This window comes from Magallana gigas, chromosome 9 (assembly GCF_963853765.1).
Source record: "Magallana gigas chromosome 9, xbMagGiga1.1, whole genome shotgun sequence".
NCBI lineage: Eukaryota > Metazoa > Mollusca > Bivalvia > Ostreida > Ostreidae > Magallana > Magallana gigas.
The window spans coordinates 26,301,131-26,316,918 of record NC_088861.1 but is presented as its reverse complement, the minus strand read 5'-3'; the positions used below and the strand labels follow the sequence as shown (position 1 = coordinate 26,316,918).

The 15,788-nt window shown below is 33.5% G+C and overlaps 1 protein-coding gene and 1 long non-coding RNA gene across 7 annotated transcripts; one reads left to right on the top strand and one right to left on the bottom strand.

The window, feature by feature from the left end:
* The first annotated feature begins 2,666 nt into the window (after positions 1 to 2,666).
* LOC105333728 (uncharacterized) lies at positions 2,667 to 10,044 on the top strand. Of its 6 annotated transcripts, XM_034478630.2 has the most exons (4): positions 2,667 to 3,121; positions 5,364 to 5,448; positions 6,888 to 6,956; positions 7,608 to 10,044. In XM_034478630.2, the coding sequence occupies exon 4, from the start codon at positions 7,846 to 7,848 to the stop codon at positions 9,877 to 9,879; it is 2,034 nt and encodes a 677-aa protein (XP_034334521.2). In that variant the 5' UTR covers positions 2,667 to 3,121; positions 5,364 to 5,448; positions 6,888 to 6,956; positions 7,608 to 7,845; the 3' UTR covers positions 9,880 to 10,044. The 6 variants fall into 6 exon arrangements, with proteins under 6 accessions (XP_034334521.2, XP_011435165.3, XP_065927033.1 ...); XM_011436863.4 differs by lacking the exon at positions 5,364 to 5,448; XM_066070961.1 differs by lacking the exon at positions 6,888 to 6,956.
* Positions 10,045 to 10,586: 542 nt separating this feature from the next.
* Positions 10,587 to 14,104, bottom strand: LOC136271281 (uncharacterized). The gene is made up of 2 exons (XR_010709198.1): positions 13,604 to 14,104; positions 10,587 to 11,787 (listed from the first exon to the last, which is right to left on the bottom strand). It is a non-coding gene; the product is annotated as an uncharacterized lncRNA (long non-coding RNA).
* Positions 14,105 to 15,788: the final 1,684 nt, after the last annotated feature.

Sequence of the window (15,788 nt, the reverse complement as noted above, 5' to 3'; positions counted from 1 at the left end):
ATTTTATAATGCAAATATACATTTACATAAATGGATTATGCAATAGGCAATGTGTATGTAAAAACATTTAATGCATTATTCAGTTTAATATTATATTATCTTTTTATTTATTTATTTATTTTTTTTGTAGTGCGATTAAAGGTCTTTAGTTTTCATTTTGATATTTTTTAATGTATGAAGCTGTCGACATGTAATATACGAATCATAAATATACATAAATAATCAATGATTAATCTTTTCTGGGTACCTGGTATTTTTTTAAATTTCATTTTTGCTATTTAGGATAAATATACATGTATGACCGTAGAATATGAAAAAAATTAACAAACAAAATACACCATAATAATTTCCTTTTGTTAATTTGTTGACATTTAATCTTAAGATGCTTTTTATTTAGAAGCTCGTATATTTAATTTTGTGTGAGGCACCTATCGCATGTACTTGTTAATCAAAAGTGTGCTTTAAACACACAATTTTAAAATCAACTCAATCAAGAAGGCATTTGCTTTTTTAAAATGGGTTGTAAAAATAGAATACAAATAGAAACCAGATATATAAAGATATACAAAGGCTGTTGTTACAATCTTTCGACCGCAAATTTGAATCATAAAGTACGATGTTTTATTAATCGAATACGTTTTAATTAAATGTATTGACATTTCAGTCGTTTGCTTTCTTGCATTATTTAAATAAAAGATTTTTTTTCTTTAACTTCCTACATGTGTAGGCCTGTATGCCTTTATTTCTTATTTGAAAAATCCCATGATATATGAGTTTTCCCAGACTGCTCCGATACGATTAAATTGTAAAGTATTTTTTCATCCGAATTTTTATTCAAAGAAAATCAGTTGATTCAGACACTTAATCAAAATGAAAATGAACAAGAATAAAATGTACGCGATCCAGTCGAATCCAGTTCATACGACCCCTTCTCCAAAGCTACATGTACATTGTCATTGAGAGCACGGGCTCCACGGACTTGCACGGACCGACCTCGGACTTCTAAGTAGCTGTGGTAACCATGGTAACGGTGGAGAAACGGCGCGACTGTGAAATGTGCTGATCGACAATAATTACATACATGTACTTTTAAACACTTTAATGAATAATAAATAGATTCAAAAATATAAATGTAAATGATTACAGGTAAAAAAAAAAAAAGGATGATTCATATGGGCCTTGATGGTAGCAATCATTGCTAAAAAAAAAAATAACTTCCTGGCGAAATTTTACCAATGAGAGATAAGGAAGGGAAAAGAAGAAGGGGGACGCTAATATCTTGGAAGTAATATATTTCATAGATTATATTAGATATAAGTACTTTTTCCTTTTCAACATTCTTGTACAATTAAATTCTTGAGATATTTTTAAAGTTTCTTAAAATGAACTAACCATCTTTTTACATGTACTTTTAAATGGCGCATTTTATATAGAAACGTGTAAGTAAGACGAAATAAATGGAATCGAAACAATTTTTTTTTTAATTTGAAACTCTCGACTCAACTGTTCATTTTAATTTCAATAAGTCTCTGCGTTTGCTTTGTTTTCCTACCCTCTGTCGCTTACTGAATTAATAACTAGCACGCTCAAAACAAGTACACGGAAAGTTTTTGTTAAATACTAGACAATTAATCAATATTAATTAGGAGAACACTAATCGTATAGACTACAGGGTTATCTTATCTATACAGAAAAAGCTGTTGCTTGTATTAGGGACATGCCGCTAATTCAAAATCACTACGGTTGTATCTAAATATTATTGTAAGAAATCGAAAACTAAAGTGGCAAAATATTTGAGGAGAAACCACAGAACACTAGGAAATAACTCTTGAAAATATATCTATCGATTGAATCGGGCTATCAATTTTCATGCCAGTAGATTTGGAGAGGGATTTAAAGCAAGCACTGGCTTCAATAAATGTTTTCATTTATTCGCTTGTTCCTTGTCACTGGTGCGTGTTTAAAATTACAAAACGAAATAGTCAATATGAGCAGTTAATTTCTCTCTCTCTCTCTCTCTCTCTCTCTCTCTCTCTCTCTCTCTCTCAAAATAAGTTTTAGCAAACAAATCGCCATCTCTCTCTCTCTCTCTCTCTCTCTCTCTCTCTCTCTCTCTCTCTCTCTCTCAAAATAAGTATTTAGCAAACAAATTGTCATCTCTCTCTCTCTCTCTCTCTCTCTCTCTCTCTCTCTCTCTCTCTCTCGTAAAACGTATTAAGCAAACAAATCGTTCTTCAATATTGACAGAAGTAATTTTTCCTTGCGTCTATGAAGACAGTCTGCATTTATATTGAAGTTTAAAGCATACTACATACAAAACCACCAAAAGACAAACCAATCTTTGATACATTACAATGACAGAACATCTTTAGAAAAACTTTCAAAAGGTTGTGCAATGATATCTTGACATTTAAATCAAATTTAAAGTCAAAGATCAAAATGAATGACTCAAGCATTTCACTTTTCAATTTTGCCATCAAACACAGTAGAAGGAGCAATCTACCTTTAGCCTTCTAGACAATTCATTTGAGCACTCCCGAATTTGTCCAGATCTCATTTGAACTTTTACCGTCTGTTATTCCTTATTTGAAAACAAAACAAAACAAAAAACCTGTCTTCAAATCTCGCTCTAGCTATAAATAATACCCGAGTTGAAAAGCAATCTGCTGAATGGCCACGAAAGTAATTTAACATTTGCAGTGTGTTGTACAAAATGCAGCGGGGTAATCCATTTTTCGCCTAATACCTTTAAACAGGATTACCATTTGACTAAAATTAGCCGCATTAACAAATCGGGGGGTAGATTTTTCTGTCTGCGCGTTCTGTCGATTGAAAATCGAGAAATTGGAAAACAGATAAAAAGTTTACAGAGGACATTAACGGAGGGTGATATGGGGGGTTCCTAAGATCACGGGCCATTGCTGAACAGAAAGAAAATTGTAGAGGAGTAAAAAAAAATCAGGAATGTTCAATAAGCGATTTAAATGTTTTAAGTGATAAGTAAACCTTGGGATACTTCAAGTTATGGGTTCTATATGCTGTTGACACTGGTGAATAAATGACTCTTGTGGAACCGGACCGCCAGTATTGATGGGTTCGCGTTGATCAGCCAAATCACCAGGTAGGGAAACGACGTCTCGTCTCTAACCTTCATTTTCACGTTATCATTATTATCATTGCCATAAAATTCATGACTTTTATTTTTGGTCTTTTTACATAGACATTAATGTTTGATTTTCTTCTTATCATAAAAATTCCGTAATGTGATTTGAGTTTTCATGTTCGTTGAAATTTAATCTCCCTGGGAAAAAAATATGCTTCTTTTGATTATATTTAGATCGTAACATATTGTAAGCAGTCGAAGATACAGCATTTATTTAAATTTTTGATTATTTTTCTGCCATATCGTCGATAACAACTTGTTAATTGAGGTACGTATAAGGTGTGCATTTTTCCGCATCGATGGCCGACGCGATTACATTTGACAGTTATTGAATTCGAGAACAAGAAAAAAATATCACATTTCACTCTAAATTTCGGACTAATTAGTTAAGTCTGTGGGAATTACGTAACAAAGCATTCATCATTTCATTGATCTTGGTCGATCTTGGATTTGTCATCAGTGTATAGTAGCGATGTCTAGCAAAACGCTTTAAAGACTTGCTTTGTTCTTTTTGACTGATAAAGAATACTTGACAAATTTTCTCACAGTCGATAATCAATCCAATTATTTGTATAAGATATTTAGTAATTAAAAAATTCCGTATTGAGAACTTGTTAGCGATCAATAGCATTAATGAGAGAGAGAGAGAGAGAGAGAGAGAGAGAGAGAATGTTATACGTTTCTTTATAAAATAAAAAGTGAACTTTCTTTTTGATTTGTATTTAAAAGTTTAAAAGTACAAGAACACAAGTTTTCACTTTTGAAATTCTTGTACTTTCCTAATAAATCCTTCTCTTCTAAAACTTGCACCTGAATACAACCGTATTTAAAAGAAGTAGTTTGACAAGCGCGTCTCGTAAATTAACAATCTGAGTACTTGAACTCGCTCAAATAAGAGAACGTTTAGAGAAGGACATTTCCATTCTTTACTCTATCACTGAGCGATATTGCACTAGCATTAAGGTTGACTTTATGATTTGTGTGTTCTCTGGCAATTGATAAAATGCCTTTCCCTTATTTACCGTAGCCCTGGACGACTGCATCTAATCCATCTAACACCTTCTGTCCCCCAAAGAAAAACGAGACTTTTTACACATTTAAATCGGTTATTCGTCGAATTAACTGTTGGGAATGCATTGAGTCTATATATCTCACTCCTTTGATACTTATCAAAAGACCTTACAGCGCTTGTGTATGGAGGTAATACGGGGGTAACAGGAGCATATTCTTGTATCTATTACATAAATGTCACCCCCCGCTTTGAGATTGAATGTGAGCGTGTGTGTGTGTGTGTGTGTGTGTTTGTGTGTAAGTTCAGCAGAAAACGTTTAATCAGGCCGCTAGGAATTGGAATATACTGGTCTAATCAACACATTTCTCTGCATGTGGAGACGGGGAAATATTAAAACTGCATCTGAACGGTAATCGTACATAAATTTTGAATTTTACAGGCATAGCTTTTTTTTTTTTTACATGAAATTCGGCATGTAATTAGAAATCTGCAAGACGCTCAAGGGATCTAAATATTTCAATCTTTATTTATATTTTTTTAAAACAAATATATTACAAGTACGTGTAATCAACTTTAAAAAAAAATATTTTATTTCATTTAGAATCATGAATTACTTTACCGATATATATTTTAGGGGCGGAGGTTTTTGGTTTTTTTTTTTTACATAAGATATAAAGGAATATGAGAATGATCAATATCATTAAATTAACGTAATCTTTTATTTGCAAAGTTGGATTAAAACAGTAGATTGCTGTAAGTTACTCGAGTTATGAAGAAAGTTTTACAAGGTGCAGCAGCGTATTAAATAAATCTAAATTGGAGATTAAACTGCATTAATTCTTCTAATTTTTAATAGCCATTACGGTTAACCACGTGAAAGGTAATATGCAATAAGCGCTACTAGAATATAACAAATTAAATACATTGACATATTAACAAAACTTTGATTTTAAAATGGGAGTCCTTCAAAATGTTTTCAATAAACTTTGTCAGTTGTCAAACGAATAGACAGAAAATAGCATTAAATTTCTTGATTTTGCAAATTTGACTAGGTACGCGCACGACAAAAACCAAAACCTAAAGACACTGACCATTAGATCTACCTTTTAGCGACTAACTATTTTTAGCTTAGAAAAGTTCCAAATATCTTAGCTTTAAAATTTGAATATTTTCCTCTACTTTATACAGAGAGCTCTTTTTCTTAATGAGATTCGTGTAGTCTAAAAATGGCCGGGACCAACCAGCCCTCTTAAAGAAAAAAAAACATCGAAAGGTAATGATTTTTTCTTCAAAAATAATACCAAGAACAGGCACCTTCAAACACGTGTCCTTCCTTGTTTTAAAAGGACCACATTTCGTGTGGTTCTTATCTCTCTGTATCGGCTTCTACTCAGTAAAGCGGTATTGACTTTTTCCTCAAATCTAAAGATATATGAATGGTACCCAGGGAATCAATCAGAATTTAAAAGATTTCAGGTCAACGGAAAATGCCACTTTAATCTTTAGTCAAAGCCCATTCTGTGTGAATGTCATCAATTTGGGCATTATATTGTGGAATTGTTACCAATGTACATTCATTTGTGTATTTAGATTTTTTTTCATGTTGAAAGGAACCTTCGACTAGAAATCTATGAGCAAAAATCGTGATACATTTTAATTATATCTTTGATATATCTAAAGACGTTTAGTTTTAAAGTGTTTGTGAAATAATGATTAATGTTACTGTATGTTTAATTTTTCGGGTGGGGGTAATATCGGTGCATGTTTACATTTATGTTAAACAGTCAGCCACCCACGAATAGGATAATTGATAGTCCCATAACGGTCAAATCCGACGACACTGAATTTTTCATTTTTTTTTGTTCGTGGTTCTTTTTATTTGGTTCTTTGACATTTGTAGATTTAAAAAAAAGAGGTTATCTAACAAACTGTGATATTAACATTAACAAAATGAAAAAGATACCATCGAACTCTTATATTCACATCCACTCTCCCCCATCCTATTCCACCAAATCATCTAAAAGATGGCCCAACCGTCTATGATTATTTAAACTTATTGTGCTTTCTTATTTACTATCTTACTTAGGCCTGTGGTTCCGCGAGGAACATAGGCCACCAACAACAGTTCTTGTGCCCTGTCCATCAAAACGAAAAATAAAACTATCGTCAAATTGTGAACAGTGATTAATTCTTCATTTCTATATTAAAATAATACATGCATGTTGATTTATAATAATTAAGCTTGTCAGGTTACTAGATACATACAGACAGTATGTAAAGAAAACAAGATACTAGTACAAAACAGTAGTTAAATCCAGTAACTTGGTACAACATTTTCTAAAGGGTGTGTCTTCAACTTTTACCTTTGAGTTAACGGATCTTTGATTTGGCAGCTAGCTTTGTTTCAGTACTATGGTCCATTTGGCCTCTAATTGTCTAAATTAGAATTAGCGTATTAACATGTCTAAAAATTTTTCTTTAACAAATGTTTACAACAAACTTAACTCTGAAGTGCTAGTTCGATAACATCAATGATTAGAATTGTATATTCATAAGTATGACAGTCGCATATCAGTAAGGCGCAAATCTACAAGGTTTCTTCTTTGAAGACTTTAAACCTTTTCCAGATAAAACTAGCTAACGTTTTTCAATTTGAATTATTTTAATAGATGATTTATTTTGAAAGCTTATTTTCACCGACCTTTGTTGCAGGCATTTAAATCACCAAAATAGATGTATAAAATATCATACAAATGGATTTTAAATGTGAAAATGATGAAGGTGAGCTTCAATTCATTTCTGTGAACTATTTCAATAACTAGTTTTTATTTAACCATTATGTTTCTGATAAAAGTTTAATAATTTAATGACGTGTGGACATTTTTCATATCCATTTCTGGAGGTTAATAAAACATTATATTTTTGTACATAAACGCCTAAAGCCAGGTAGGTGGTGTGTTCAAGACATAGAGAAGATTATTTTCTCCGCTTAACAATGGATCGAAAATCAAATGACATGTCGCAGAGGACTTTTTTCAAAATTAATGATCTAGAACCATTTTAGAATTACATATTTCAGTCTGCTGTGGGTGTAAAGTTAATTGAAGCAGTTTAATGTCAGGCAAAGAAAAAGTTGTAAGAATATTCTCGCAAATAAAAAATATGATTAAATGTGTAAACAGGTTCTGTCGAAGCATGAGAACTAACCATCCCTTTTTCAGCACTGTCTTCCACGCTTTGTTCAAATTACAAAAATTTGTAGATATATTCATGTATACTAGGAATTTATTTTTTTGATACTCATTGATTGGTAAAATGAACATCAGCGTTTACGAACGAATGTTTTCGTAGCTTAATTTTTTTTCAATGCATTCTTCGCAGATTTTTTTATCTCAGCAAACACTTATATAAATGTTTTTCTTTCTATTACAGGTTAAGGAGCCTGGCATATTCTCAAGTTTCCCAAAATCACAATTAACATATCACACAGGCTAATCCACGATCATTTATAAAAACGTAATCGTTAAATGCTTCCATCCAAACCCCCTAAAAAGTGATCGACGGATGTTTGAATAAAATCGCCTTCCCGATTAATCTTTTAAAATGCGCCTAATCACTAACTGTTCAGTCAACATTTCACTGACGTTTCTTCGTCGGGGACAACAACATCATGAGTTCAGCAGTGTTGACTTCTGATAACTCGAACTGGAGACCGACAGTTGTTCAGATTGCTCCGTTTGTACACGACCAACATTTTTCAGCTTCGAGGCCCTCGACCTCTTCTTCATCGCAAACAAACTCTGACTCTACCACAGAGAAACGGAATTATCCCGTATTGGCCGTAACCCGCTCCAACTCCTGCATAACAACCGGCTCCGAAGACGTGAACAAAGGGACCCAAGATGTTCCATTCTCAGGCAGACCCCCGACGGAGTTTATAAAATCGTTTTACGGCGGAAAATTCGTGGCTAGTCATTCAAAGAAACTTCAGATCGCATCAGTAAAGAAATGCTGGGTCCAGGATTTAAATACACAAAATAACGATACTCTGAGTGACTCTCAGTCTGAATGTCAGATGGATCAATCTCAATTTCTTGCTACAAGTAACAGTGATAGTGTGAAGTCGGTGTTGTCAGAAAGGAAGTATTTTTATGGAACCAATGTTATAATGCGGAATCTGAAACCAACCCCTGGCGAGCTTGACTTGCAGATGCGGAAAGAAAAGTATGCGAGTGAACAAGCTCAGAAGCGAAAGAAATATAAGCTGAATGTGAATCAACTCCCTCGAAGTACAACCCCCATCAATGATCATGACCCAGATAAGCTTAACATGAAACAAGTGATACAATTTCTTCAGAATAAGAACGGTTCAAAAGTCATTCCCCCAAAACAAGCAGGAAAAGTTTCGATAAACAGCGATTCTCAAAAGACAATAGGAACGACTGGATTACGACCTCAGTCGGAGGTCACTGCATCAAATCAGCGACCTCCGACTGACAGTGTTCGTTCTAGCACGGAAGTTTTGCGAGATGATACAAAATCGGACTCCGAATCCAGAATTGCTAGTCGAAATTCGTGTTACAGCAGGGACTCTTTTGGATCGCGTTCTATTTTGTCTACTCAAAGTGTTCCGATTATGGACTCCAGGGAAAAAAGGACCCACTCAAAAAGACATACGCCATCATCGAAATCAGTGAAGGACAGAAGTCGGCACTCCCGTAGAAGTGTAAAGGAATTCAAACTCTACAGGTTTCTAGCCCTAGCTCCCAATGGAATGGGACAAACAACAGTTCCGGATAGTCAGACATTAGATCAACTCAGATCCAAGGAAAAACAAAAGGAAAAGGCAATTGATGATAACCAAAACCGTGTGGCATATCGGGCGCCCATTATAAGAGAACAAGTACCTGCCTATCAATTCAGTGAAAACAAGTTGCAAGGCAACAAAATCAGTGCTAAGGATGAAATTGAAGGGCATAATGGTGAACGGAAAACGACAAAAAAGACATCTCATTTGATGCGTCGCCGTGCGCTGCTTCAGTACCGAGAAAAATTTCGCATGCTTAAAGCGGAAAATCTAGAAGAAGAAGGCGATCAGAGAAACACGATACGATTACCAAGCGTCCATGATTATGATGATAATGTACGAAGTCACGAATCCGAAGATGAGGAAACCGTGCCAAAAGAGATATTTTCATATCCAGAAGATACAGTAAAAATACAAGATTTATCTCTCTTGTCTAGCAGATCTGACCAAACGAACAACAGAAGCGTAAACTATCAATCACCTTTGTTGATCCAAACAACATACGTAGACAACAACAATAACAACAAAAACAAAAAGCTTTCCGTAAACATTCCCCAACAGTCGGACAAAACAACCAAGGAGGTGATCAAATTAACACTCCGTAAAGAGAAAGATGTAACTCGAGAGCAAAGCTATATGCATGACATCGCGACCCCAAGGGACGCTAACATGTACACTATGATGTGCCAGCATCTAAAACAATCGCTACCTCCGACGTGCGAAGACGATTGTGGCTACGATAGACGGATTTATAGAATATCGGCCGTAGCCATTAACGAAGAGGATGATAATTATAATATTCTTCCAGACGAAGCCACATTGGCAGTGCATGAGACCTTAGCAAATAGCTGTATAAAAGTCAGACAGAAATTGAAAGGCACTGTCCACAATGACTGAAACAGCTAGTTGTGATTTAAATTCTTTGTGCTAAACTGGTAATTGATGTCCTCTTATAGAGGACACGCTTGCCATATATTTTATAATAGTATTTTTCTTGGCTATTTTATAACTAGGAATAATTTAATAAAGTTTATACCTGCAAGGTGTACAGATGGCATTACACACCTGACTGAGACTTTTCAATAACAATTCTGCTTCGGACTGATATTCAATAGCGGTAAATCAATGGTCGTTTTACATTGTAATCTAGGATTAAGAAAAGTACTTAATGCTTTTTAAATGCACATCTACATATTCCCAATGGCTATAGTGATTAAATCCTTTTTAATTTAATTTGATATGAAAAAAATCCTAAAATATCCGAGCCGTGATTGCTGCTCAGATTAATTTGATAAACTTAAGTGCAAGTTAAATTGTGATAAATGTGCATTGAATTTAATTCTATAGCTAGGTCAATCCAAACTAAGTAATTTAAAAGGACATTGTAAATGGCATTCCTTTTACAGATAATTATTGTCGTTGTTCTTCCAAGTAACGTCTTAAAACTAAAATTTCATATTGAAATAATATATTTGATGCTAATGCAGAAAAGAATAACAATAAGATTCCCTTACAGATTTTTAATTTTTTTTTTAAAATTTTGAAAATTCAAACGATGCTAAGAGATGAAAGCGTTTAGGGTCATTGTATCTTTTTTCACTACCTTATAAGGAAGTCTTTAGGCCATGGGTTTGTCCATTACATGTATGCACGCGTTTACTGCCTATACGCCAAGTCATACATGGTCATATCTAACAAAGGAGTGGATAAAATGACAATGTCATTTTAACTTGTCTCTAATTTTTCATCTTTTATTCGAGTCAAGGGTGAAGGTGTGGAAGTGTATCTACGTACATGTATATTGAATGACTGACATTGCTTGCAAGTATCTCAGATTATACATTTCTATTTTTTTTAAGTTTTGAATGTATATGAAACATGATTTTAAGGAAAAGGAAAAATCTCAATGCTGTTTCTTTGCACAGTGACATCCGGCAGAAATACTCGATTTATTTTTTAATACAGTCATATCATAAATCCAATTTTTATGTTACAATTTTATTTTCAAGAAATTGTCAATATCACTTCAACATCTGTTAACACACGTATAGATATAACCACAATCAACTCGAAAAAGCGTACAATATTACTTACTAGATTTGTTACTGACTGTTTACAGAAATTTGTGGGGTCGGTAAAGTCAATAGAAGGTGAGGCGGAGCCGAGCCTTCTATGGACTTAGCCGACCCCATCAATTTCCCTAAACAGTCAGTAACAAACCTAATAAGTGTTTTGTTTTGTCGAGAACAATTTGATATGTAAACAAACAAAAGATAATATAAAACAATTGCATTCATAGCTTAATTCTTTCATTTTTTACCTTCCTCGGCAGTCATCTGTGCAAACCTGGATGCCATTGTAGAATCTGAATATTACAGTACGGGCAAAGGGGGGTCACTCTTAATATTTTGGGACTTAAAAATTAAAGGTAGGTATGAATTTTGACGCTCGCCGTGTAAAGAAATTTATATGTCAATCACGTGACGCAATTCATCCAATGACATCGAGATATTCTAGTCCGAGGCAAAACAAAATTTGATACAGTAATAGCTTTGGAACAATCCGTATCCATACAATTTATGACTGTATGTTAACATTGTAAAGTTCTGCAGAATAAAACAGTTAAACTTATATACAGAAAAAACAGTCTATCATTTTCTTACCCTTCATCATTAATAACATTAAACACTTTCCTTTAAAATAAAATGTTCTCTAGGTCTATTTATCTTTACAATACTGTCTCTCATATTGTTGCGCAATTCGCAGCCTTCTGATGTATTCAACTCCCCATTCCTTCAGCAGTGTCTACAAAACAATACAATTTAAAACGTCAAAATGAACATTTTTCGAAAATTGCACTTTCATCAAGAGTTATTTTCCACCAGCAACAATATTGAAGAACACCATACCTGAATTCCTTCATTATTCTACCAAATTGAATTTAACCTTGTCAAATCAGGCACTTTTTGTGCACTTTTTTCTGCTTTCGCTGAACTGAACCGAATGTTCTCATGAACTTTTCTAACTACATGTTGCTCTTCCGTCTGTCAAAATTTCCTGTACCCGCAACACAAATTTGGCGAGCGAGCGATCGCTCTGTTGAACTCGAATCTGGCTTTTGAACTAAGCTAACGCGATCTATGACCATTTTACTCGAAACCAGCGTCATTTCTGACTTGTTTTGGTGAAAGAAATAGAAGGCTACGTCCTACCGAAAGTCCAAGGTATTGTTAAAAGAAAAACACTAGTACTTAACATTGCCAAAATGATAAATGAGAAAACAGAGCCGCTCGAATATTGGTGTCTGCATTGTTTTTGTGACAGATTGTACTCGCTTTGAATTTGCTATTTATTTTGTCCTCGGCATGATTTTAAATATTAAGGAATCCGAGGAAACGTTACATTGATATATATTTTCGCTTCCATAAAGTTAACATCATTTCAATTAGCAACTCAAAACAATCCTAAAGCTTGGGGCGAAATTCAACTAAACAAGAAGTGTTTGTGATATTAAGCTAAGGTCAAAGTCTCAAATCGCAACATGAGGTCTTGATCAATGCATCGTTTTTCACTATTTGGGAGTTTAGTGGAAATCAGTCATCCCATGACAAGACAAATAAATATGCTTATTTCATATATCAAATTTATTATACATATACAACTTTGGTATGTCTGTCCATCTATAATTTTTTCCCTTTTCATTTCTTCTTTAAAGCTACCGGGTGTAAGCCAAAAATCAACAAAACTTTACACAAAGCATATAAATATTTATTTTGTATATTTAGCTGAAATAAAAGGCCAAATATTTTTTAGATAGGGGTGTTATTACGAACATATTCCTCTCAAAAACTACAATTCTCAAATATGTAACATATGAAACTGTTATATATGAATAATGATATCATTATTTGAGAATTAAGGAACCATTCTTTGAATTAAATGAGGTGTCCAAATACGGTCGGGGATGACCAAATCCAATTGAGTCAAGAACTGTTAAAACTACCGAGATTTTAAGTTTACAATAATCCAAGCGACAAGCGATAAGCGCGTGCTATGATCATTGACGTCATGAAAAAGTTCATACAGAACGTTTTCCCTATTCTATAGGTTCATATCAGGAAACATATTTGCAAATGTAAATATATGTGTCTAATGTATATTTGCCTCCACTGTTTGTATCATATTAGGATTTTTCTTACATTACTTATTAAAGTGTTTGTTTCCATAACGCGTAGGGGGAAGAAAAATATATTTTTTAGTGCTTTGTTAATGAAAAATGTGGGATTTTCTATCAACGAGGATTTAAAGTTCAGAACAAGCGTACATTCGAGGTATTTGATATGGCTTGTGACAAGAAATAAAACGAAATTTTCACTACTGCGTAGTTCTATTTTTCCGACATTTTTGCGCTAAAAAAGCACCACATCTACGAACCAGAGATTTTTTAGGATCGGGATTATAGTAGTGAGTAGAACGTTTATCTTCTGTCATCAAAGCTCTTGTTTCAAAAATTATAAAATTCCTGTGCACTTTCGAGATTATAATGCTGTTAAAGTTGGAATTGCCATATCCCTCATAACATTTCTATATTCTTACTTGTATGTGCATTTTTTATCAGTACCTCTCCGTATTTTATTGCTTTGGCGAGTCTTCCATACACAGGCCTCATTTCTTCATCAGGGTACACAAACCGCTGCAGTTCTCGAGGTATTTGCTATAATATCAGATTAATTAAAAAAGACCAGATGAAAGAATGGAAAAAATGTTGTTTTCTCAGCTACATATTATAGCTAAAGCCTAATATGACATATCCGGGCTAAAATATTATAATATGAATTTGTATTAGAATACGTGCTATGAGCTTAAATGCTAATACCCCGGTAGGTGTAACTGTATTCAGGGTTATTTTCGGCCCGTGTAATTTTCGCCCTTTTACACTTGTTAACAGTTTTACTTCGTCTTGAATTCGCCCAGACACAGTTGTGTTTTAAAAGAAATAATTTAAGTTTGAATTCGCCCAGTCTTAAATTCGCCCGCTGACAAGGAGGGCGAAAGGGGCGAAAATAAAACGGGGCGAATATTTTCCTGTGAACAGTATATGTATGTTATTAAAATCAATACATTTTGCAGAATGGGAACTCTTTTTAACCCGCTTTTTTATATGGTTGAGGAAATAATCTTGTATTTTATGATCTTAGATATCTAAATTTCTCGCCTCCTTATCACATACTGTAAATTCCTAATTAAACGCGAGGAATTAATATCCGCGTAAAATCGCGAAAAGCCCGTCTCGCGAATTCTTAAATCTCGCTTTAAATTTTAGGAGACATGTGAATACATGAAACTATGATGAAATTTCGCCATTCGCGATTTTATGTTCTCGCGATTTGATGGTAAATCGTTGAATCGCGGAATTAAGTACTCGCGTAAAATAAGGAATCTACAGTACTCAATTTTTTGTTGAGTTCTGCAAAGTGTTTTCTTATTCTTTTCTTTGTCAAATATAATAAACAGGGACATAATGTTGGAGCAAGGCGATTGAATTTAATTGTGTGTATGTTGGTAACATACCTTAACTTTAGTACTGAATTAAGACTTGAACATGATCTTAAAAATATATGCTTGACAGTACATTTATAGCTGATAATATGAAGCAAGAGGGTAATGGGCCATATCGCGCACATGAAAAATAGTTTTTAACATCTTGTACAATTTTATTTCGATACATAAATTCTTTAAAAATCTTATAAAAATCTCATGTATTCCAATATCTGACAATTCATACATAAAAAGACTCCTACTTTTTGATCATCATATACTAAGATCTTAGATGCGTCAAGTGACCAACCTCATTATTCTTAGCCCCAACGTATTAAAAGATAACAATATTGTAAAATGGACTAAAACAATTCTAAAAATTTATTAAACGAAGGTTACTGTGGCCTTCATATGGGGATATGAAGATATGAAGAGAAATTTTACATTGTAAATTAACTTAACGTAGCAGTGTACTCTATAAGATGATATTTTTGAAAGAAATTATTTTTTCTGTATACTTCTATGTTGAACTTTAAATCAATTTTAGGACCTTAGTAGAGTCTATACTATCTAAGGATGCTTGCAAAGAAACCTCAGAATTGTAGCATTGCAGTTTTTGATAAGGAGATTTTTAAACATTCCCCACATATTTATATCTTGAACTTTAGACCTCTCTTGGGGCCCTATCATTGGCCCGGATGGGGGGCTAGATGAGTCGCAATTTAACAATTTAGAATTTACAATCTCTGAGGATGCTAGCATAGTAATCTCACAAATTGTGGGATTGTAGTTTTTGAGATGATGATCTTTATACAATTTTCCTATACAATTATATGTTGAACTTTGACCACTACTGAGAATTTTAACAATTTAGAATTTAAACTATCTGAGGATGCTTGCATAGTAACCTCACAAATTTTTCTTGAGAAGATTATTTGTTCTTATGAATTTCTGTCCTTATCAATTTAGAATCTAAACAATCTAAGGATGATTGCATCTCATAAATTGCTGCATTGTACTTCTTAATAGGATGATTTTGAAAGATTTATATATATATATATATATATATATATATATATATATATATATATATATATATATATATATATATATATATAGATAAAAATTAAATAAGAAAACACGAAAAACGTTCAATATAGCTTAAGCGCTTTCATTTTAAAATCTTCAGAAGCTATATAATGGTAACATAGTAACGTGACGTCAAAAAACTTGAACGTTGAACGGCAATGTCTATTATGACGTCATAG